The 24,008-nt window shown below is 36.7% G+C and overlaps 1 protein-coding gene across 2 annotated transcripts in view; it reads left to right on the top strand.

Annotated features, from left to right (window-relative positions):
- Positions 1-546: 546 nt before the first annotated feature.
- pdia5 (protein disulfide isomerase family A, member 5) overlaps positions 547-24,008 on the top strand; it is a 73,662-nt gene continuing 50,200 nt past the window's right edge. The window contains exons 1-7 of one of the 2 annotated variants that reach the window (XM_079821992.1): positions 547-639; positions 12,176-12,302; positions 15,259-15,346; positions 20,307-20,390; positions 20,508-20,553; positions 22,033-22,125; positions 22,719-22,779. In XM_079821992.1, the coding sequence (XP_079678118.1) occupies positions 574-639; positions 12,176-12,302; positions 15,259-15,346; positions 20,307-20,390; positions 20,508-20,553; positions 22,033-22,125; positions 22,719-22,779 (565 nt within the window). In that variant the 5' untranslated portion in view covers positions 547-573. The remainder of the gene's footprint in view (positions 640-12,175; positions 12,303-15,258; positions 15,347-20,306; positions 20,391-20,507; positions 20,554-22,032; positions 22,126-22,718; positions 22,780-24,008) is intronic. The other variant, XR_013816912.1, reaches the window with a different exon arrangement.

The following is a 24,008-nucleotide window of genomic DNA, read 5'->3' on the forward strand; positions in this document are numbered from 1 at the left end:
AATCTGTCACAACCATGTGTCAACTCCATCACATAAATTATAAAGAAATAATTTGATCGTTTCCCTCATTGTAGGTCGAGCCATTCACTGCAACACGAGCAATAGTTATTTTAGCCTATAGGCTTTTGTAAAATATTTAGTTGACTTTGTAAGATTTTCAGTATAACTGTGGTTCGTTCAATTCAATATATGGAGCTAAAAATTATTTTGATACCATCCTGTAACTCAGTTAATTCATGAACCATATGAGCATTCAGATTAATCAAAAATAGGTAATTATTTTCAGTTTTGAAGCTTATGTTCAAGAACAAGAAAGTAATTTGAGTAGAATGACTATGCACCGTTTCTGCATGGATGATGAATAATTTACATGAGATAAAATCACACACATATTCAAGTATACGTGTGTGTGTGTGTGTGTGTGTGTGTGTGTGTGCCCCCCTCCCCCACCCCAAAGGCGTCCTTAATGAACTACATCTCCGAAGAAACTACATTTCCTAAGAAGCACCGCGTTCTCCAGGGATTTGGAGGTATATGGTTTGCGCTTGCGTGGCCAGACGTGGCAGCGGCATCATGGCTTCTTGGAACCGATACGGGAGACGAAGGAGACCGATCGAAATGTTCTTATTCTTGTTATTGGTGAGTCTTTCTAAGGTATCTAATGGCTCGATATGAGCAATAATATGAAATGCGCATATCGGACAGATGTTTTGTATCTGACTTAAGACGAAAACGAAAGGAAAAGGGAATGATCTTCTGTTCCTCTTGCAGCAGTAGCTCAAAGTTGACAGGAGAAGAGAGAGACTCAAGATCATTCCGTCTCATTCATCAGTTCTCGGGTCTTGTTTTTGGTGGCTATAACGTTACACCTGAAACGGTGTGCTTCACATGCATGCACATCTAATCCGCACCATGCAACTATCTAATGTCAAATCGGATTCACTAATGCTGGTGATATCTGCTATAAAACATTCCCACTTATTTCAATTATGCATTTTGCTTTAATATGAATGTGGACATGTTAGAGGTGTTTTTGAAGTATTGTAGAGGTCAATGGTGGTGTAATGTATGCGTATTATATTTGTACAGATTGTTATTCAAAAATATATGAAGAATGCTTACAATTCAAGCACACTGCACCTGTTATATGATGGAAAAAGTGTCATTTAGATATTTTTAAGAACTTAAAGAAAAAAAATAATTATAATAATGTTTAGGTGGTGTGTCTGAAAATTGTCCAAAAAAAAGAGACCTTTTTAAAAGATATTGTTAATGTTTGAAAACGTTTTGTCCACCCAATCAAAGTCGATCAAAACGACACAGCGGATCCCCCATGACTGTGTGTTATTTAGTGTTAATTTAATGAATTAATTAAGTTTTTAATGAAATGGCCTGTTTTGTTTATGACCAGTGAAAAAACTTTAAGGAAACCTGTTGATATCCATGTATCAAAAAAAAATTTTACTTGAAAAATGCTTTGGAAAAATAGATAAGTTGTGTACAGTACACTGTATTTTAGGTGCAAGGACATCTTTTCTTTTTTTACTTGGTTATATTATGACTTGACACTTCTAAAATAATTAAATCAAAATCAAAAAGTGTTTTTCAAATTATGCATGAAGCCAACATGAATACAAAGATGGAATGTGTGTGTTTTTTTTTTTTTTTGTACAAAATATTTTGATCATCTTGACCCATTTATAGCATGGACTAGTATCTGACAGGTTCCCTCATTACAGATGCATCAACAACATAACCACGGTGGAACCAACTGATGTTCCTACTTCTCTATTATGATTATATTCTAACCGCATCTTACAGTTTGCTTTAGGGCAAGGTTTATATTTACAGTAGCAATGTTATTTAACCTTGATCAGAGGTCTTCCTTTTTCTGTTCTTGATGAACATGATAGAAGTGAGCTTGTACTGTTTAGAGCTAATTAACCCGCATTTGCTTCAGTTTAAAGTGCATCAACCCTGTTTTGCAACCTATTTGTGAATCAATGTGAGCCGTGTCCTCAACACCACACTCTAATAGCTGCTTCGGCCACGTCAGTCAACTCCCATTACGCAGGAGCTTTCCTGTCTCACATCCTGTTTTGTGCCTGCCACCGCAAACAAAGGTACTCTCCTGAACTGTTGGGACTTTGTGGTGGTTGGGTGTGGGAAGAGAAGCCTCTCTCTGTTATCTGTGCTTTCCTCCAGCCCTCCCGCTTGTCAGAGCAATTTATAAAATCTCTTAATCTTGATTACATGCACCCCATAACCCCCTCTCTTCCCCATTCCACATTGCTTGGTCCAGCAGTATGTTGTGTATGGAAATGACTAGCTGTGTTGTGCACATAGTACAGTAAGCTATTGCAACTCATTGTGTGAGAGTGCTTGACTCATGACTGTTTCAGTCACGGAGTCATTTCCTCCTGTTTATGAATCACCTACGTCAGCTTTGCAGGGCCGAAGCCCCCCCGTGTTGTTTGGCTCAGCAGGAAGAAGAAGCGTGTTTGAGGAGAGGTACGATTTGTGCTGAATCAGTGAGACCTTAAATGTGAAAATGAGATTTTATTTATTAAGCAGATTTGCGATGTCAGTCGCGCAGTGCATGGTAGATGACAGCTACCGCTGCTGATTAATCAAGATGTTTTTGCGTTGATGTATGACAGATCATTTTTTTTGTTACAGTGTTTCCCATGCTGTGCAAAACATGTCAGCAGGGTCCACTGAAACGCTGGTCTCCTTGAGTGGAAGATTAATAGCAGGAGCAATAGCATGCATAAACCACAGTCAAAGAGAACATAGTGGACATAATTAGATCACAGAGGAAATATATACTGTGCTATATAGTAGAGCCTTGCAAATTCTAAAAGTTAAGTGTAGTTTTCTTTTTTTTTTTATTAAATGATGATCTACTGTTAAAGGAATAATTCGCCCCAAATGAGAATTTTATCATCGCTGACTTACTCCTATGTTATTGATTTTCTTTCTTCTCTGAACTAGAATTTATGCAAATAAGACCATCGTCCATCACAAAAAGTCATATCCTATGGATCATTTTTATTATATTTTATTGCCGGTTTTCAATGTTTTTTTATTTTTTTTTAATAGCAATATACATTGAATGCAAAAATGATTTAATTAAATTGATCAAAAGTGACAGCAAAGACATTTGTAAAAAAAAAAAAATCGGTTTCAAATAAATGCTGTTCTTTTGAAATTGTATTCATCAAAGAATCCTGGGGGGAAAAAAATCATAGTTTCATTTTAAACAGTATAACTGTATTTAACAATAATAATATTTTTTTTCTTGAGCAGCAAATCAGCATATTAGAATGATTTCTGAAGGATCATGTGACACTGAAGACTGGAGTAATGATGCTGAATATTCAGCTTTGCCATCACAGGAATTAATTATATTTTAAAATATATTAAAATAGAAATGTTATTTTAAATTGTAATAATATTTCACTCTATTACTCACTGCATGAAAACACTGAAATCCGGCAATATCCGGGCATGGTATACTCCTGTGTAAGTGTAATTTGATGTTTACCGAATGTATGTGGGAAAAAGCGGATCAGAGTAACACGGAACAGTATATTTCCAGAAAAACCCGGAAACCTCACATACATATGCATATGTATACAGGAGTATACTGGTCCGGATACACCTTTTTTCATGCAGTGACTGTTTTTTTTACAAAATTTTTGATTAAATAAATGCAGTCTTGGTGAGCATAAGAGACAAAACAACCCCAGACTTTTTTAACTTAAGCATTTAATTTCATACCATTGAATCCTTCAGGTTTTAATCACTTGAATCAATGCACAAAATTTGAAGAGAAAAGACCCCTGCAGACTTCATCTGGGTCGGCCGTGCAAACCTAGGTGATAAGATATTTTCATTGAGTTTGATGTACTGTTATATACTACAATAACCCGCTATTAACCTTACCAGTTGTGCTCTTCTTTATCTCCAAATGTCATTTAGCACTTTGGAGTTTCAGTCTTTACTTGGACATCAGTTTCTTCCTAAAAATTTCTTAATGTGTTTTGGGTTAAAGAGGAGATTGATTTTGAGAGAAATTGAAAGCACTGTTCCTATTGTAAGAATTTCATTCTTCTGCATGCTGTTGAAAGCTTTGTCATATCTGTCTGTTGAAGAATCGTTTATTCCCATGTTAATGATTTGCAGACCATCCCTGTTGAGTCGAAGAGTCCACAAGGAACTAAGAGATTCAGCTAAGAATATGCAGAAAAATATGTTCCTCCATCACCCCATTCTTCCCTGCATGTTCTCTTCATTCCCTTGAGCCAGAGCTGCTCTTCGAATGAAATAGTAGTGCAAAATATAACACAACATTTCTTCAACTTGTTCTGTTCACTTTTCATTGATCGCCAGGAAGTCATCAGGCCTGTCTATCAAAGCTTTTCAGTGGATGATTATAACAATCACATTTTTGTACAAAAGCTAGTGTTGTTAGGATAATGCCCACGTCGAACACCACTGCTCAGGGAAAGCCAAATGAAAGTCTTTGTAACAGGTACAGGACATGATGATTGCCAGACAGTAATGGGCCCGCTCTATTGGTCGACTGTCAGGTTTGGACAGAGTGTTTGAAGAATAGGTGGTGCACCAAATAGGGATGGAAACCTGATGTGACTACTAGACATGGAACACTAACTCTTTTGTATCTGAACGGAGTTGAATGCTGCAGTTGTCTCTGTGCTGAAACTGTACATTTCAGGTTTAAAGATGGGTCGTTTGAGGAAAAATCAATGGCTTTGGATTCTGTCCTGTTCTTTTAACATTAGCAGTGCTAAAAACTGAAGAGATAGTTATAAATGTTGTCTAGAACAATTGTATCTTCATACTTCTATCATTTCCAACTATAATATTTAGGTTTATTACAAAACATAGTCATAATTTACTTTTATTTATTCATTTTTCAACTTCTCCCTGACCCTTACAATTATCAGGCCATTTATTTATTAATTGTTCCATGTCTTCAAAGCCATAATTAATTTTTTGTCGCTAGAGGTCGCTTATTCAAAACAAAGGCATAGCTTGATGACGCCTTGATTTCACGGAGCTTATATTATGCTGCAGACGACCGCTTACGTTTCTTCCGCTCATGCGAATGTGGGCCAACGCAGCGCTGTTTTATTACATTAGATACATTTGAGTATGTTAAAAGTCATATGTTATAATGCTACTCTGTGCGTTCGCTCGGCGGCTACTATGAGACACTTGTTCACACTGCAGTGAGCTATATAATAATGATAACCTTTCTGTCGATGAATGTATCCAAATAGTTGCTCACCTGTCTAATAAAACACATAATATATTAAAGCGTTTTTGGTGTTTCTATGGTTTCTACAAACAGGGGTATGATGTCATTGATAGGCGACGCACGGACACATTCCGTGTCCTAGTTAAAATAGCTTATTTCTCTGGATTTAAACATTCTCGGGATAATGTAAGTAGACAAGTCAACAAAATATATTTTTCTAGTGGTTTTTGGATATTGTAATCCAAAAATCGTACATATTGTGCCTTCCAAATGACTAGATTTTGCTGCATTTATTTACAGGAAGAGTGTTTGCTGTCTGGTTCAATATAGTTTGCATTGCTTCATTCGTCATTAAGAGGCTCTTCGCAAAGCATAAATTACATTATTGTTCACAAATCGATCTGTGTTGAAATGTGATTAGACTGAAATGAATTTTGCCTAAAGTCACTCTTTCCTAATGCTGGGGTCCTTTGTAAGGATGTGCGGAGCTGTAGGTGTTACACACAGCCAACTGCACACACTTTGACTGGATTTGTTTTTAGAAATAATACTGCTTCCTTCTGTGCCAGTGTTTTGAAGACCAAACAGGCATTGTTGAAGAGTTAATGAGTGGTCATTTTCATCTACCCGTTGTCGGAAGGTGTAATAGTTCAGAACGAGCCATTTCAGCTTAGTCTTTTTGAGAAATCTTTCATGATATGACCCATTCAAAGTTAATGTTGGACTTGAGTGACTTGCTGAAAGTAAGCTGGTCCTTTCAAATACTTCAGTGAGTCGATCTGACATTTCTTCATAATGCATCACCATGTCTGCTCCCCCTGTCAGCACGGCTGAAGTCAGAGAAGGTGTGATTTTCTCAGGTCCCTCAGCTTTGCAGAACTTTAATTAGCCCTGACCATAATCTTCACACTCTCACTGACTCCCAAGGCGCTGGGGCCGCTGGGATGTCACCCTGTCTGCACAGGTTGTCCACTCGCTCGACCCCATTTGCTCATACAGTGTTAATGAAATGCATGCCACTGAATGAAACTCCTCATTTCAGGAGGAGGAACAGAACGTTGTCTCTAATCCTTGATCTTTTGTCTTTACTCCATAGAAAATAAAAGTTTTACTTGCCTGTGACCGGTGCATTGAGAAATTAATGTAATATATATTCTGTGTTGGGTGTAATTAATGGGTAATCTAATACTTTTGATTGAATTACTTTTCCTTTGAAAAAGTAAAGTAAGGGATTACTCTTATTTTTTCTGTAATTTAATCTGATGTAATTGCATTAAATACTGTATAGACATAAGACAATAGTTGATTTCTCATCAAAATGTAATGTGAAAATATGTTTTTAATGTAACCTTTTACACACTTTGTTTAGGTCAAGAATAATTTATTCAATTTTAGTTTGTTTATTTGAAAGAATTAAAAGTGCAGTTTTGTGTCTATTCCTGTATTCTTCAACTGGTTGAGGATATGGGATTTAAGATTAAACACATTCATTCAAAGTAATAAGTAATCAATACTTTTTGGAGAGAGTAATCTAATTACACTGTTGAAGATGTAATTAGTAGCTAGTAATTAATTACTGTTTTAAAGTAACTTACCCAACACTGTGTGTATATATAACAAAAAATATTTACCCACCATGAAACTGTATTTTTGTTATTAATATAAAACGAATCAAAATGACATTGATTTCGTTCCTTGCATTTTATTTTTGATGGCCCACTTAATGGAATATTCCACATGTGTTGCCACATTAAGTTTTGGAGGGGGGAAAAAAGTTGGTAAAGACTTGCAATTTGCTATGTCATCTACGTCAACGAGGGTCATACTATTGTTCTTAGAATTCAGAACTCAAGTTTGATTTATTTACATGCCAATAGTTTTACATTTGGGCCTAAGCAAGTGTTAAAGATGGAGTATTTAATTTCTGCACCACTGGTGGCACCAAATGGACTTGTAAAGATAAAGTTTGTTCTGTTAGGGGTAACCGTTTATGACCCAGGACCAGTAGTGAAGAAATAAAGACCAAGAGTCAGGAGTGCAATTAATTAAAGAAAAATGTACTGAAGAATAGTTTGCAGCTTCATCAGCAGAAGCCAGCTTCAAGTCTCACAAGGAGTTCGTAGGCCGCGCTCCCTCTACCAGTTTTTTTTCGTACAACAATTTCTCAACAGTACTGTTTTCAAGGTCTAGCCACGTCCTTACTGCAAGTTGAATGATTCTGATTGGCTAAGAGAAAATAGATAGTCATAGTAAATTTCCACACATTGTCAGGTAATCAGATTCACGTGTCCATAGAGCACTTGTTGACCGGAATTAGGCACGTAGCGACCTTCCAGGTGTGGAGCAGGTGCCAACATGTCCAGAATAACATCCCGTTGTATGCCTTCAATGCTGATCTGTAACACAGAATACTGCGAACATACACAGATACACAGTCTCTCCAAGGTTGGAGTTGTTTGAGCTCCAGTTCTGACCAGACAGCTTCCCAAAACATACTGATAACATGTGCTTTCTCTCAGTACGAGGTACAGACAGTATTCACCATAATTCTTTAGTGTTTCAGTAAAAGAAAATATAAAATTAATAAAATATAATATAAAAATGAAAGACCAATCCATATTTCATCTCTGGAAGCCGGGCTAAGTGAGCAAGCACTGTTACTGCACTCCTGGCATGTTAGGGGTGTGTGATCCCTCCAAAATCCAAACACACGACAACATGTTGCTATCAAGTGTTTAGCGACACATCACACATCCCTAGGCCAGACCCTCAGTCCCTCCTCATAGACCAAATACAAACTTTAGAAAAGATGTATGAAGAAACAAACAATCAGTGGTTCTATTGATTAAGTAATATCACAACTGGAAAGAATCATTTAAAAGTCATTATAATAATATAGGAGGATAAATATTGATTAAGGCTTTGATTATAATTTTAACTAGGATATACACTCACCTATAGGATTATTAGGAACACCTGTTCAATTTCTCATTAATGCAATTATCTAATCAACCAATCACATGGCAGTTGCTTCAATGCATTTAGGGGTGTGGTCCTGGTCAAGACAATCTCCTGAACTCCAAACTGAATGTCAGAATGGGAAAGAAAGGTGATTTAAGCAATTTTGAGCGTTGCATGGTTGTTGGTGCCAGACGGGCCGGTCTGAGTATTTCACAATCTGCTCCGTTACTGGGATTTTCACGCACAACCATTTCTAGGGTTTACAAAGAATGGTGTGAAAAGAGAAAAACATCCAGTATGCGGCAGTCCTGTGGGCAAAAATGCCTTGTTGATGCTAGAGGTCAGAGGAGAATGGGCCGACTGATTCAAGCTGATAGAAGAGCAACTTTGACTGAAATAACCACTCGTTACAACCGAGGTATGCAGCAAAGCATTTGTGAAGCCACAACACGCATAACCTTGAGGCGGATGGGCTACAACAGCAGAAGACCCCACCGGGTACCACTCATCTCCACTACAAATAGGAAAAAGAGGCTACAATTTGCACAGGCTCACCAAAATTGGACAGTTGAAGACTGGAAAAATGTTGCCTGGTCTGATGAGTCTCGATATCTGTTGAGACATTCAGATGGTAGAGTCAGAATTTGGCGTAAACAGAATGAGAACATGGATCCATCATGCCTTGTTACCACTGTGCAGGCTGGTGGTGGTGGTGTAATAGTGTGGGGGATGTTTTCTTGGCACACTTTAGGCCCCTTAGTGCCAATTGGGCATCGTTTAAATGCCACGGCCTACCTGAGCATTGTTTCTGACCATGTCCATCCCTTTATGACCACCATGTACCCATCCTCTGATGGCTACTTCTAGCAGGATAATGCACCATGTCACAAAGCTCGAATCATTTCAAATTGGTTTCTTGAACATGACAATGAGTTCACTGCACTAAAATGGCCCCCACAGTCACCAGATCTCAACCCAATAGAGCATCTTTGGGATGTGGTGGAACGGGAGCTTCGTGCCCTGGTTGTGCATCCCACAAATCCACATCAACTGCAAGATGCTGTCCTATCAATATGGGCCAACATTTCTAAACAATGCTTACAGCACCTTGTTGAATCAATGCCACGTAGAATTAAGGCAGTTCTGAAGGCGAAAGGGGGTCAAACACAGTATTAGTATGGTGTTCCTAATAATCCTTTAGGTGAGTGTATATAGGTATATTGAAGCGGTAGTGGATTTCAGAATCCGCACCATTCAGTTCAAACAAACAGGTAGTCCTAGGCCAAACCCACCCCATTGATTGAGCTAATGTTGTTACGTCTGGGACAATTAGGCTGCTCGAGCATATTACAATTCCATTTGCTTCCGCTAGTGGTGCAGTAAATTACCTTCTTTACCTGCCTGAATTAGGTTTCCAGCTAAGAACTGAGATATTTATAATGCTAGACTAACAGAGACTTTTTGTTTATTTAACATTTGTCCAGATGTAATGGTGTTGCTCAACAGAGTGTGCAGTGATGAATTCAGTCAGGTCACTGCCATTGTAGAGAATGTGAGCTGTGATTTTTAATGAAGGATAGTATGGTTTGTCATGTAGAAAGATGAAGGTTTTGTCAGTGTCTGAGGCACCTGTGTTTCTCACCAACCCTTCCATGTGACACTCCAATTATGGTGACGATCAATCTTTGCGGACTTGTACAGCTACTGTCAGTTGTTTATTATTTTATTCCATTGTATTATGTAAAGTTGTTGCCCTTTTTATTGAGAGAGGATGGAGAATACATTGTTCTGCATATTTTTTTTCCCACTTACACTGTGTGGTGGATAAAATTTAATTATAAAAGAAAATTCCTTATGAATAAAACCAGCAAGGTGATCACCTAAAAGTGGGTCCCTGACCCTGATTCTGAGGGTCCAGGTGTAAAACTGAAAGACAGATGATTGTGGAAAATTACAGAAGGAGTGCAGAATGCTGACCTTGGAAAGGGTATAAAAGGAAACTGTTTTTGTTTAGTCTTTAGGCAATGCTCTGCAGACATTCAGGATGGCTGTATGACTGTTGACTCTTCTTTTGCAAAAGAATAAACCATTTTATTTAATTTATTAAGATTTGTCTCTTATTCAGAGTTGATTAAAAAAACTGCCACGACACACTGTTAGTAAGTTTTTGTTGTTGTTGTTAGTTTCCTGACTGTTTTCCACCCTTTATCTGATCCTTAGAATGCAATTGGCTAGTTTTTATTGATACACTTTAATACACTTTTGCATATTAAATGAGCACTGCACCGGGATGATGAAATAACTTACCATTTTATCACTTATGGTTCCATCGTTCTGAAGTCAATGGGTTTTTTTAATTGTTTTTTGGTTAAATGCTTGAAATGTCTGTGGTTAACAACACAAGCTCAAGATATTTGCATGTTTTATTCTAACTTAAAATACATTAGTAAAACTCCTTTGTGTGTATTTTGATGTTGTTGTTTTTAAAGCCTCTATTTGTCTTGAAAAAGACAGATAGCTAACACGGGACATTTAAATAAACGTATCTACTCGCTAGTCTGCTTTTACAGCCTTATTGTGTTTACAAACCATTCTAACCCAAAATCTAAGGGAAAATGCATTTTAGATGTTTTTTTTTTTATTTGTTTTTTTTAAATAAATATTTAAAGAGTCGTCGAAAGCTTAGTTGCGGTGATGTTGAAGTCATGCGACTGGTGTATTACGTTTAGCTTTCTACTTCTGCCAATTGTATTTAGGCTTCAAAAGTTGTGTATTTTAAAGTAAAGTTTTTTTTCTGCAATAATCTAAAAGCAAAATGGAATAATCCTATTGGCTCTTTGTTGAGGGCCTACAAAAATATGTAATCATGCAGCACGCTATGCATTACAAATAAAATCCTACTGAAACGATCATGGGTTGTGTTTAAAAATCTAAAGCTGAGATCCTTCAAAATATAAATGTTTGCTGTTTTTGGACTGGGGAGGAAGTTTTGAGTTCTGAAAGTTAGTGTGTTTTCATAGTACATAGAGCTCTTTTCTCAAAAGATCAAGATACATTTTGTTTCTTATGCTAAAACGTCTTTATAGTTCAGCCACCTTTAATGTGGTGTAGGCTTGACAATGTCACACATGGGAATTCTGTGGTTCTACAAAATGTTTTTAAAAAGTTTAACTTTACTTTTCTTTGTAGTTTTTTTTTTCTATGTCTAGGATGTGGAAACACTACAGACAGTCTTGAAGGGTGTTGATAAGCTATCAGATGACATCCCGACAGACCAAATGAGTTTTCTTTCAGCATGTCATTTTGTAAATAACATTTGATCTGTCTTGTCCACTAACGGTTGAGCATTAATTTCTACTTATTGTGGTAGTGTCTTTTCTCTTCAAGCATGTGGCATGGGGAGATGATAAGGACGTATGATATGTTTAGTCACTGCCTCTCTTTGTGACATGGCCTGTCTGATCTTGTAATTTTCCTCTTCTTTAGATGACAGCACCTTTTATCTGCTGTCGCCTTTATCAGCTCAGCTCCATCTGAGCTGGGAAGACTGATGGAGAGTGTGGTAGAGAGAGCATAGTCTATAAGTCAGCATAAGTCTCACATCAGAGCATAATTTCAGGAGCTATTTTAGAGCACTGGGAAACTTTTATTATATGAATAAATAATGAATTTCACTTTTGGGAAACTGTTTCAGACTTTTTTGTAGTCCATTTCTGTTTTTGCTTTCCAGTTGTTTCTAATTGGTAGCAGAGTGATATAGGGTTATATTGATGTGATGTAACTACTTTTATGGTATGATGGCTCTTGTTAGTAATGGATGTTTTTTTTCTTCCTGTTTTCTTTTGTTGTTTTTTTTCGCTTTGAAACCACCTGTGGTATTTGGCACAGACAGTGAAAAATGATGGTCTCTGTCTCTCATCTCCCCAGGTTGCAGTGTCATCCGCCCTGCAGGCAGTGAAGGTGTCTCCACTCATAGAGAAAGTCAATGACCACAAGGATTTCAAGAAACTTCTGAGGACCAGAACTAATGTTCTTGTTTTATACACCAAGTCAGGTATGTCTATCTCAAAACTGCAGTTTTTCCAGATGCAATAAAAGTATTGCAGCTCTAGCAGCCAAATATGCCAAGATGTCTTAATGAACGCATGTGTTTTAGTGATCCCTAAGTTTAAAGTTACCTTCAAAAGTCTGTGCTGTTTTACAGAATGTGTTAATTAAAGGTTGCTACTGGGCTCAACAATAAGGATGGCTCACCAACCCTCTACGCGCACACCTTGGCAAAACTATATTGCCATAAAATGTATTTTATATATTATAAAAAAAAAAAAATATATATATATATATATATATATATATATATATATATATATATATATATATATATATATATATATATATATATATATATATATATATATATATATATATATATATATATATATATATATATATATATATATATATATATATATATATATATATATATATATATATATATATATATATATATATATATATATATATATATATATATATATATATATATATATATATATTCAAATTACAAAAAAACGCCGGTATTTTGACTGGAAAATACTAGAAATTATTTTGTTTACATGTAGCGTGTAAATTCTGAATGAATTTATGCAGTTGCATTATAGCTGTATAGTTTTTTCTTTTTGCAAAGGGAACAAATATTTTGAATTTATGAAGGATCATGTGACACTAAAGACTGGAGTAATGGCTGCTGAAATTCTGCTTTACCATCACAGGAATAAATTACATTTTAAAATAATTATCAAATAAATGTAGCCTTGGTGAGCATAAGAGACTTCTTTCAAATACAAAAGCTGTAAAATGGTTGTGTATATAATCATTTTTTTATTTTTTGCTGAGCAGGTAATCATAACTACTGGCCTAACTGGTTTTGCAAAAAATCGTTATTGTTCCAACCCTGTGTTAGTTTTAAACATGCTGACTTTAACTTGCTCAGCAGGATTGTCTTTCCTTCTACCACGACAGTGTTTAACCTGAAAGAGAGCTCACTATAGAAGCAGAGACTTTTGCCAAGAATGCAATGTGTACGTTCATTGTGATTTTGGATCCTGACACATTTTGGAACACGATGCATAAAGTCAAGCTTGCGTTGTTAGAAGTGTATGTGTTACATGCCCTAAGGGAAAATTCACTGAGAAAGCTATGATTCCACTGTATTCTAACAAACCTGTCATGCCACAATAGGTAGGTCAAGTTTGCTTTCACTGCCAAAAGCATGATGGCGCCTTTAGATACAGTACTTGACCTTCTGTACAGCACACTTGAAGTTTTCCCATACTCATTAGCTGTGAAAATATAAATCTTATGGCCATAGACAGAAAATAACTTGAACAGAGACTCATAAAGAACTTCAGCACCCTCATCTCTCCCTTGCAGCCATTACAAAAAACACCCCCTAACACTGCATATTCATTTGCATCACTCCTGGCTGTTATTAGCAGAACCAGCAGGCATAGCGCCATATATGGGTACCATATGGATGAACGGTTCATAAACAATCTCCCACCCACAAAGCAAGGGAAAGAGACTCTCAAGGTCTTGCTGATCAAGATTTATTTGTTTCATAAGTTACGACTCATTTCGAGCGCATGAGGTCATTGCATAAGACTGTGTATCGAACAGTGCGTTTGATTGATAGCTGACTAGCGCTGCTTATCCCGTGAAGCATTTCCATTAGATGCATCCTGCTAACTGTGATAGTCCCTTTACACTATAGTAACGCATTCATGATCAGGTGGTGAACAGGCACGTCCCATTCAAAAAGGTAACCGCTTCAACTCTGTTCATTCGATTAAAACCCAAGACAATACTGGTAAACAAGGCAGGACCCCAAAATGATTGTATCTTTGACCTTGGCTGATTTGATGAATGGGAAGAAACGCAGATTGCGTGTTCAGTGGTGTAGTATGAGATCCCAGACTGTCACAAATGTGTAAATCTGCGGTGTAGTGAAACTGTCACTGTTTTTACACTTAGTACTTTCACACTGTGCGCTGTTGTTCCGTACCGAGGAGTGTTGGCAAAATGCTTTCATTATTAACATGAGTACTATGGCAAGAACAGCTTGTAATATTGGAGAACAACATTCACTTCACTTTTTGGGATTTTTTTATTTGTATTATTTATTCATTTATATTTGATCAAAACATTTTAGGTCTACCCTTTTTATCACCAAGTAAATGTTGTAAATATCGCCCTAATGACTGCCTTCACCACATATTTTATGGAAATGATTTATGTGCAATTTTACAACATTGTATATGTAATCCTATATATATATATATATATTCCTGAAATGTTAGACTGCATAACATTTCGTTTAGTGTCTAATTTATGAGTTTGTATGTGAATCCATATCATTCCTTTACATATTTTCATTTTGTATGTATTTATATATTGTCTTGCAACATATTTTAGACGAGTATCAGCCCTTACATACAGCCTAATAATCGTTTATTAGTCTGACTAATAATAATAGCACAATCAGAATTACATTTACATTTAATAATTTAGCAGACGCTTTTATCCAAAGCGACTTGGATAAATTGAGGAGAGCAATAGAAGCAAATCAATGCAAAGAATCACAGATTTTCTCTTTCACAATCACTCACACACAGATCTTTTGAACTAGCAATGGCTTGCTTAGTAGCATATGAGAATGCAGATCAGAAGCATTGGCTAAATGTTAAAATTAAAAATATTTAATGTTATGTAAAATATTAAAATAGTTATTTCTTTAATTGCATGGATGGGGAATAAAGGCAATTCAAGCATTATAATTTAGGCTATTTATAGCATTTTCTCTGCGGGTGACATGCAGGCTCCATGCGGGCTTCCAGGTGCCATGGGCACAGTGTTGGAGACCATCCGCTTACACTGGATACAAGCTTATGATGTTTAAGGGTGTTACTGTCTCTTCTACAGTCGTCTAAATGTGTTTTTTGTGTCCTCAGCTTCGTCTGGAGATGCTCATCTAAAGCTGCTCTCTGATGTTGCTCAAGCCGTGAAAGGTCAGGGTACCATCGCCTGGGTGAATTGCGGGTGAGTCTCCATCGATTTGGCTCTTGTATTTTAGCAGGTTACTGCTAGTGTACTTTTTTGCCACTAAGGTTGAGGCAGTTGACATCCTGATCAACCTTTTGGCGTTGCTTAAATTCTGATATTGTGTCTTTTTATACCAGCTGTGACTTAATAAACAGCAATACATGCGGTATGAAGATTATTAGGAGATGGTGTTTCAAACTCTATGTTAATGTAGAACCTTGAACTTGTTTTATTTTAAAATGCATTTTTGGGTGAACTATCCCTTTAAGCCTAAATTATTGCAGAGGTCGTGTTTACCATCAATGTCTGTGGTTATTACCTTGTATTTTCTTCTGGCTTTCCATTGGATTCTAGTTCAGCTCATGCAAGGGTCACGGCTCAGCATCTTCTTCTCAGTGTCTTTTTCTGCTTTAAGAAAGAGATATCACATTATATGTTTCTGATGATAAGCAATCAAAGCTTGCCTCTGAATCATTTCTTAATGGCTGAGTGATAAATGGTAGGGTGTGTAGGATGTGTAAGATGTGAAGCTTGTTCTAGCTTAGCCAAGCATGGTTTCTTTTTCCAGAACCAGTACCGTCTTGGGTACATTGAGTCCCCTTGTGAACAACTTATATAAAGCTGGGTTTAAAAAAAGTAACTCCACACAGGCAGCAGTGTGATAGAGCAAGGCAGAGATACACCCACATATTTTCTACAGATGACAGGGACCTGAGAGATGGCCAACTGCAGTCCACTGGGGGATACCATTAAGGAAGTAGGTCATGGACAGAGTGGGATCAGTATGAAGAAAATGGGAGTGCAGTAATTCCATCTGAACTATCCAATGGGATATTTTGTGGCAATTTATTGAAAGAAAAAAAAAAGTCAGCAATTTTTTTTCTTCGAACCTTCAAACTTTTCTTGGCTTTCAACTTCCTCATTTTTTCCACTCTACTTGTTTGAAGCCAACAATCTCAGGCACTAACTGCTTTCCTCTTCAGCAATTTTGAGGCTCTGATACCCACTTTCAAACTCCCCTGCACGTAAAACATATTGACTCTCATGCTTTAGAATGTCTTATGGTGCTTGAAAAGGATGACCAATTATTTTGGAGTACCGAACAGTGTCATAGGGTTTGGGGAGGATATCAAGGTGTATGTCTACGCATGTGTGCTTATTGCCATCTGTGATCTTGAGTCAGCTCGTTCAACACACAGTCTGTCAAGTGGGAAACTCAATTAGGCATGCTGAGCTCTGATCTCCACCGCACCTCTCTCGGTCCTCCCACAAAGGCGTTATGTGGGAAATGCGTAACGCTAATGATGGCGTCTCATCTACCTTTAAGGGATGGAGCCGGTTGGGGGCGGATGCTGTCAGGAGCATAATTGAATTCTGTCTCTTTGAATTTCCATTAGCATGGGGCTTTAGATTGCTGCTGAGTCCTCTCTGCTCCTATTTGTCCTTATGTAATACATTTCCATGCTCATTATCGCTTAAGGGAAGGAAGTCTTTTCAATGGAGCGATCTGGATCTCTTTGGGAGGGTGTGGGTGTATGTGCGGTGAAAGTGGGACCAGGTAATTGTGGGTACTTTCTGTTCTCAGATTCTGTCGAGATGTGAGTGTGAAGATAGTGTGCTTTGTTGCTGTTGTTGTTATTTTTTGTCATTGGCTGTATGACAAAGATGAATTTTTCTGGAACTGGAGCGTTCTTTTTTTTTTTTTTTGTGCAATGAATTTACAGAGCACTGAATTTTTTAATCCCTCTGTGGCACTTCCTCTAATAAAGGATACAAAATAGGACCAGAAATCCATAAAAACAAAGTTTTTTCATCAATTTGCCAGTGAAAGTAGACACTTAATCGTCAGACATTTTTAATTGTCAGCCTCATGAAGTTTATATTAATATTAAATAAGCAGTTATGTATTCTCAATTCATTTTCTGTTTGTTTTTGAAATGCACATCAAATTTAAAGAGTTAGCTAATTTCAGACCAAATGTGTAATTGTAGTTATGTTTATAACTTGTATTAACCCCATAAGTTACATATTTTTTGATAGTTTTCTTACAATAACTTGAGTAACAGGGTTGAATGGTTGAGCATGATACATTTATTCAGAACTACTTTTTGTGTAGAAATTGAGAACTGCAAATGTTTACTTCTAATCATGTAGAAAGGATCCAAATCACTTTACTACTTGTGATAGACATATGATGTTTAAATCCAGCTACTTTTTATGCTATATTAATTAATGTTAGATGAGTTTATCTAACATATCTAATATTTGTCACAATAAAACTGCTTGAAAAAAAAAAAAAAACGTTAGATGAAAAGTGTGCCAGATTGTGGAATGTTTCCGATTTACACAATGCCTATCACCAGTACCACATACTCGTACAAAATCCATTTAATGCTCAGGACTTATGAAGCGTGCTCTTTAGTTGTAAGAAGTCGCTAAAGCGGAGCGGGGAGGAAAGAAACATTTAACTTTTCTTATCTGGAGACCTGTGGCTCTGAATTAAAGCAGGCAAGACTGTATGTATAATACACTGAAGCAAAGGAAGCTGAATGTCTTGTCCTTCAAAAAAAAGAAGAATGACACGGTTTGCCAAAACTTCGAAGCCGCCCTTACATTAGCTTATTGCTGTGGTCATCTGTCGCTTCCCATGAGCGGTCTCGTATTGCTGCTACAGCAATTTATTAAATGTCTTGGGACATTAATTGTATCGCTTCACTTTTTGGCTGCATCAATTTGCATGACAAATGTCCTTCAAGGGCCTGTGTTATAATAGAATAATGTGATTATAATATTTGTTGAGCATAATTTGCTATGACTTGATGTTCGCTTTCGCCTCTGAGTTTGCACAAAGTATGAAGGTAATTGATTGTGCTTGCAGACACTGTGCCGAACATGGTTGCTTTAAACTTCGTTTTCCCTGCAACACCAGGGTCGTGTGCCATTTATACTTGAATTGATAATGGCTTTAAAGGATTAGTTCACTTTCAAATAAACTTTTGCGTATAATTTACTCACCCCCTTGTCATCCAAGATATCCATGTCTTTCTGTCTTCAGTCGAAAAGAAATGAAGATTTTTTTAAGAAAACATTTCAGGATATTCCTCCATATAATGGAATTCAATAGACCCCAAACGGTTCAAGGTCCAAATGAGAGGTTCAGTACAGCTTCAAAAGGGCTTTAAACCACATCAAACGGTACCAGACGATCAATAAGGATCTTATCTAGCGAAACGATTGGTCTTTTTTTTTTTTAAATAAATAAAGTTTAAGTTTTATAAGCACAAATGCTCGCCTTGCTCTGTTCCGTGATAGCCGCTCGTGATGTCACGTAAAATGCAATTACGTTGAAAAGGTCACGTTAGACGCAGGCGGAAGTACCGAGTCAGTGTTTACAAATGAGCGGAAGGAGGACCGTATCCACATATTCAAACGTCTTTGCGCCTGCGTCTAGCGTGACCTTTTCAACGTAATTGCGTTTTATGTGACGTCACGAGCGTGCAACACTGAACAGAGCAAGGCGAGCATTTGTGCTTATAAAACTTAAACTTGATTTATTTTTTAAAAAATTACAGTTCGTTTCGCTAGATAAGACCCTTATTGATCGTCTGGTACCGTTTGATGTGGTTTAAAGCCCTTTGAAGCTGTACTGAACCTCTCATTTGGACCTTGAACCGTTTGGGGTCTATTGAATTCCATTATATGGAGGAATATCCTGAAATGTTTTCATCAAAAATCTTCATTTCTTTTCGACTGAAGACAGAAAGACATGGATATCTTGGATGACAAGGGATTGGATTGAAAGTGAACTAATCCTTTAATATCCAATTCAGTTACTAAGTTGCAAACAAAGTGCTAAATTGAAATTTGAATTTATATATAATATAATATAATATAATATAATATAATATAATATAATATAATATAATATAATATAATATAATATAATATAATATAATATAATATAATATAATATAATATAATATAATATAATATAATATAATATAATATGTGATACAAGGGGTGTTTGATTCTCTCCCTATTTCTCTTCAATCTTCATGCTGAAATGATCATGAGGAAATTAGGTCTGGAAGAATCAGAAATGGGTGTGAATATTTGCAGCAGAAAATCAATAATCTCAGTTATGCTGATGATACAAGCTTATTAGCAGAAACGAAAAGTGAAAAGATGGGACTCCACCTGAACAGCTGGAACTGGAGCAATTAAAGTAGCCATTAACTGAGACGACATTAAATGTGTTAAGGACTTCTGCTTCTTGGAATCTATGATTGACCAAACTGGCAACCGCACACCTGAAATAAAGAGCCAAATTTCATTAGGACGTAGTACAATGCCAACCATGCACCAAATCTGGAGGAGCAAAGACATCAACCTCACTACCAAATGCAAGCTACTCCAGGCAATTGTGTTTCCTATATCAACATATTGATGTGAAAGCTGGGCTATGGAAAAAAAACTGATCTAAGGAGGATTGATGCCTTTGAGTATCTTAAGGATACTATGGACAGTGAGGGATACCAACAGAGCAGTCCTGGAGCACATTAAACCAGAGATGTCACTTGAGGGAAAAATTACCAAACTGCGTCTCATGGGTATCGAACAACTTCACTAGAAAATGCAATGATGCTTGTCACAGTTAGTGGAACAAGAAAAACTCATTGGCTCGACACCATCAAAAGTGACACTGGCCTAGGCATAGAACAGCTGAAAAAGCAAGCAAAAGAACATAAAGCATGGCGAGAGATGACCCATAGGATCACCATGAGTCGGATACGACTGTAATGGAATTCCAACGCATGAATTAAAAAAGAAGCAATTATTAAAATTGGAACTTTGTCCAACCTGATATTTATCAAAAACAACTGTTCTATATGCATTATTTATGTGATATACTTCTATGTGATTGAATATTAATGTTTTTTTTTTTCCCCCACCACAGGGATTCAGAAGGCCGCAAACTCTGTAAAAAAGTCAAGGTAGATCCCAGCTCAAAGACCAAAGGAGTCGAGGTCCTGCATTACAAGTAAGAATAGCCTTCATTTTCTGAGATCCATGTAACAATGGTAGATGGAGGTCTTACGAATTATTACTGAGAACAATGAGCGCAGCAATTCATCTTGTAGTTTTGTGTTGCTTTTAGGGATGGGACCTTCCACACAGAATACGACAGACCAGCCACATTTAAGGTAATTTTTCTGAAAATTGCATTTTGAGGAAGGCATCTTTGGCAAAAATCACAGCATTTTTGAAGCCTCTTTTAGAATCCAATTTATCGATATTTCTTTGTTGGACAAATGGATTGACAATCAGCATTTTCAGTAAAAACCGTCTGTGCCTTTTCGGATGCATACTCTGTCATCTGTTACTGGATGATTCGCTCTTTGTTGTTATTTACTCGCTTGACACCCACAGTTTTCCCATGGCTGTTATTTCCTACTACTCAGCCTCAAGCACCAGAGCCAGAAGTCCAATGTTCATAAGTAGACGACTCAAACTTGTCTCATTGGTCCCTCTCACCTATCTCATTCGCCACATGCCTTTCAGCTCAATTATGACCAAATGTGACGAGGCATTGATGAATGGCTCTGGAATGAAGGGAGCTGTAATGTGAATATGTTAAAAATGAATGAGCTGAGCTATGCTGGATGATGAGACGGTGATGGGACATGTTCGCTGGCGCCACTGGTGTGGAAAAAATGGAGAGCTCTTATTAAATGCACCTGCTGTTAAGTACCACATATTGCTCTTCATTTTCCCTTGGTATAGCAATAACGCTGTACTTTGAGCACTTCTTGTCAAGGGAGTGATTAGTTCCTAATGTCTCGGATGCATAGATTAGGAAATAAATTTGTGTAATTGCGCAAGAGTGAAACATTTTTCAACTGTGAAAATTCTCCATACTTTTTATGATGAATCATGCTTAGAACAAGTTTGGAATATTACCAAAATTAGCAAAATGACGATTTCAGTAGTCAAAATGTAAACGTTCAATAACCAATTTATACCACAGCAAATACTAATATGCCAATGAACAAATATAGTATCTTTAGTTTGAAAGAAAGTAATATTCTTATTTAGGATGCATTAAATTGATTAAAAGTCAAATATATATAATTTTGCATTGTTACAAAAAATCCAAATAAATGCTGTCCTTTTGAACTTTCTATTAATCAAAGAATCCTTAAAAAATGTATCCGTTTCCACAACAATATTAAGCAGCAAAACTGTTTTCAATATTGATAATAATAATAAATGTTTCCTGAGCATCAAATCAGCATATTAGAACTATTTATGTTGGATCATGTGACACTGAAGACTGGAGTAATTTTCCATCACAGTCATAAATTGCAATTTAAAATATATTCAAATGGAAAACAGTTACATTGTTATAATATTCACATTATTGTTTTACAGTATTTTTGATCCAATAAATGCAGGCTTGATGAGCATAAGAGACTTCTTTCAAAACATAACAAAAAATGACCAAGCCCAGATTTTTGAATAATAGTGTACATCCTATTATTGTAGATCCGTACCTCTAATATCACAGTGATTCACTATTAAATGAAGTAAATGCAGTGAGTTGAGCATTTCTTTTGACAGTGAAAGATGATTCTCTAATGGTCTCTTTTCAAAGTTTCTATCTATTCTCTCACATCTCTTAGTCCATGGTGGCATTTCTGAAAGACCCTGCAGGTGCCCCCCTGTGGGAGGAGAACCCTGAGGCTAAAGATGTTGTTCACATAGAGTCAGAGAAGGTAAGTATCGCTCTCTAAAGCTCACTGCAGCGAAGATCGGTTTTCTGCTGAGTATTTATCAGGTGTGGGAATGTCACACAGAACAAAAGACTTGCAGCTGAGCAATCTGCAACAGAACAACCGGTGCCTATTCTTCTGTCTCTTGAGGCTAAATCTGGCAGATGGACTGTGTGTCCAGGAACAAGTGTGGTCTTAAATGTCTGGAAAAGCCTAAAGACTCAACATTCAATGTTGAATATATAATTGTGATAATATTTTCATGAAATTACAATAGTGAAAAACATATTATTTTTTCAGGAAAGTCAAACTATGAATGGCTACACATTCAATGTTAATTAAATATTGTACATACTTTACAGTGTATTGAAAGAAATTAGGTACTACACCTTTTAATAAATTTTAAAATAAATTTAGTCGAATATTTTCTGCAATAGCGAAACCATACGAGCAAACCCAAAACCATGCTAGCTAAAGAGGCCAGGGAATCTCAGCACTAGTTTGTTGGTTTACTGAGATCATTTGAAACTTCACTAAAAGTTATAGCTACTCAACCCAGTGTTTGACTCACTCAATTTGTCTTGTTTGGCTTGCAGGACTTCCGGAAGCTGTTGAAAAGAGAGGAGCGGCCCATCCTAATGATGTTTTACGCCCCATGTGAGTCACCCCTGTCTGTAATCTTCCACAACTAGACAGTTCATATGATGCAAACTGTGTGCAATCATGCAAACTGTGTGCAATCATACAAGATGTGCCAAGTTCTAGCAAAACAAATAAAGTGTAAAGTGTGATTTGTGTGTGCCTGAATCAATGTAGGTTGGGAATGTGGTTGAGATGTCATTAAGATGTCCAGCATTTGTCAATGGGTGTTTAACTTCCAAAGACTCGACTTGATTTCTTGTGTAGTGATCAGAGGAACCCAAACCCTCATTACTGCAATAGTAAGTCTCGTAGATGAGGAATCTGCTGAAATCATATTTAGATTGACAGATGCAGGGAAGCTCTAGGTAGTACAAACTCTTTAATATTTTTCCCTCCAAGACTCTTCTTGCGGTTAAATTTTAACCTCTGGCTAAAAGGTTAATTAGATCATTGCTGTTACTATTACCCATAAATAAATGATTACTTTTTAAATACTTTTATTCTCTAAGGATACAGTAAATTGATCAAAAGTTACAGTTAAAACATTTACAATGTTACGGAATAATTCTGTTTCAGATAAATGCTGTTCTTAAAGGTCCCATGATGTGGATTTTTTTTATTTTAATGTTTCCTGAGGTGTACTTATTGTTAGTATGATTTTTACATCATAAAATGTCATCATTTAGAAATAAAAGGCATTTTTCTATCCTGATTTTAGCCCTCTGGCTTGAATGCTCTGTTTGAAGGGGCGTGTCTGCTGTGAGACTTCAGTGTAAACGCCCACTGTTGTGATTGGCTGACATCTTTGCATTTGAAATGTGTATTACATGTGGAACCCCTCTCGAAAACTTTTGCTATGTTTTTCACTATTACAGCTGTCAAGATTAACAAATCGTGAAAGTGTTGATTATAGCATTATTTTTAGATCTTTTCCCATCACATGAAAGGCTGCACTGATGAGCATTGAGTAGACAGACAGTCTGTTTATCGCGTGAATGCAGTGATCTCGTCATTGCAATGCTATTTCTCTCACAAAATGCTTTCACCACAACTAACAGCAAACACGACATCGATATGAATATGAATACAGTAAGAGCTTCATTGTGCAGCATAACCGCGTCATTCATTATAACGGTAGTTTGGGCAAGTGTGCAGATATACTCGCGACGTGTGATTGACAGCTTCGAACATTATAAAGAGTGTTCTTTGATCACTCTCTGTAGTTTAATCACAATTTAAATAAG

This window comes from Gobio gobio (assembly GCF_949357685.1).
Source record: "Gobio gobio genome assembly, chromosome: 7".
In the NCBI taxonomy this organism is placed as follows: Eukaryota; Metazoa; Chordata; class Actinopteri; order Cypriniformes; family Gobionidae; genus Gobio; species Gobio gobio.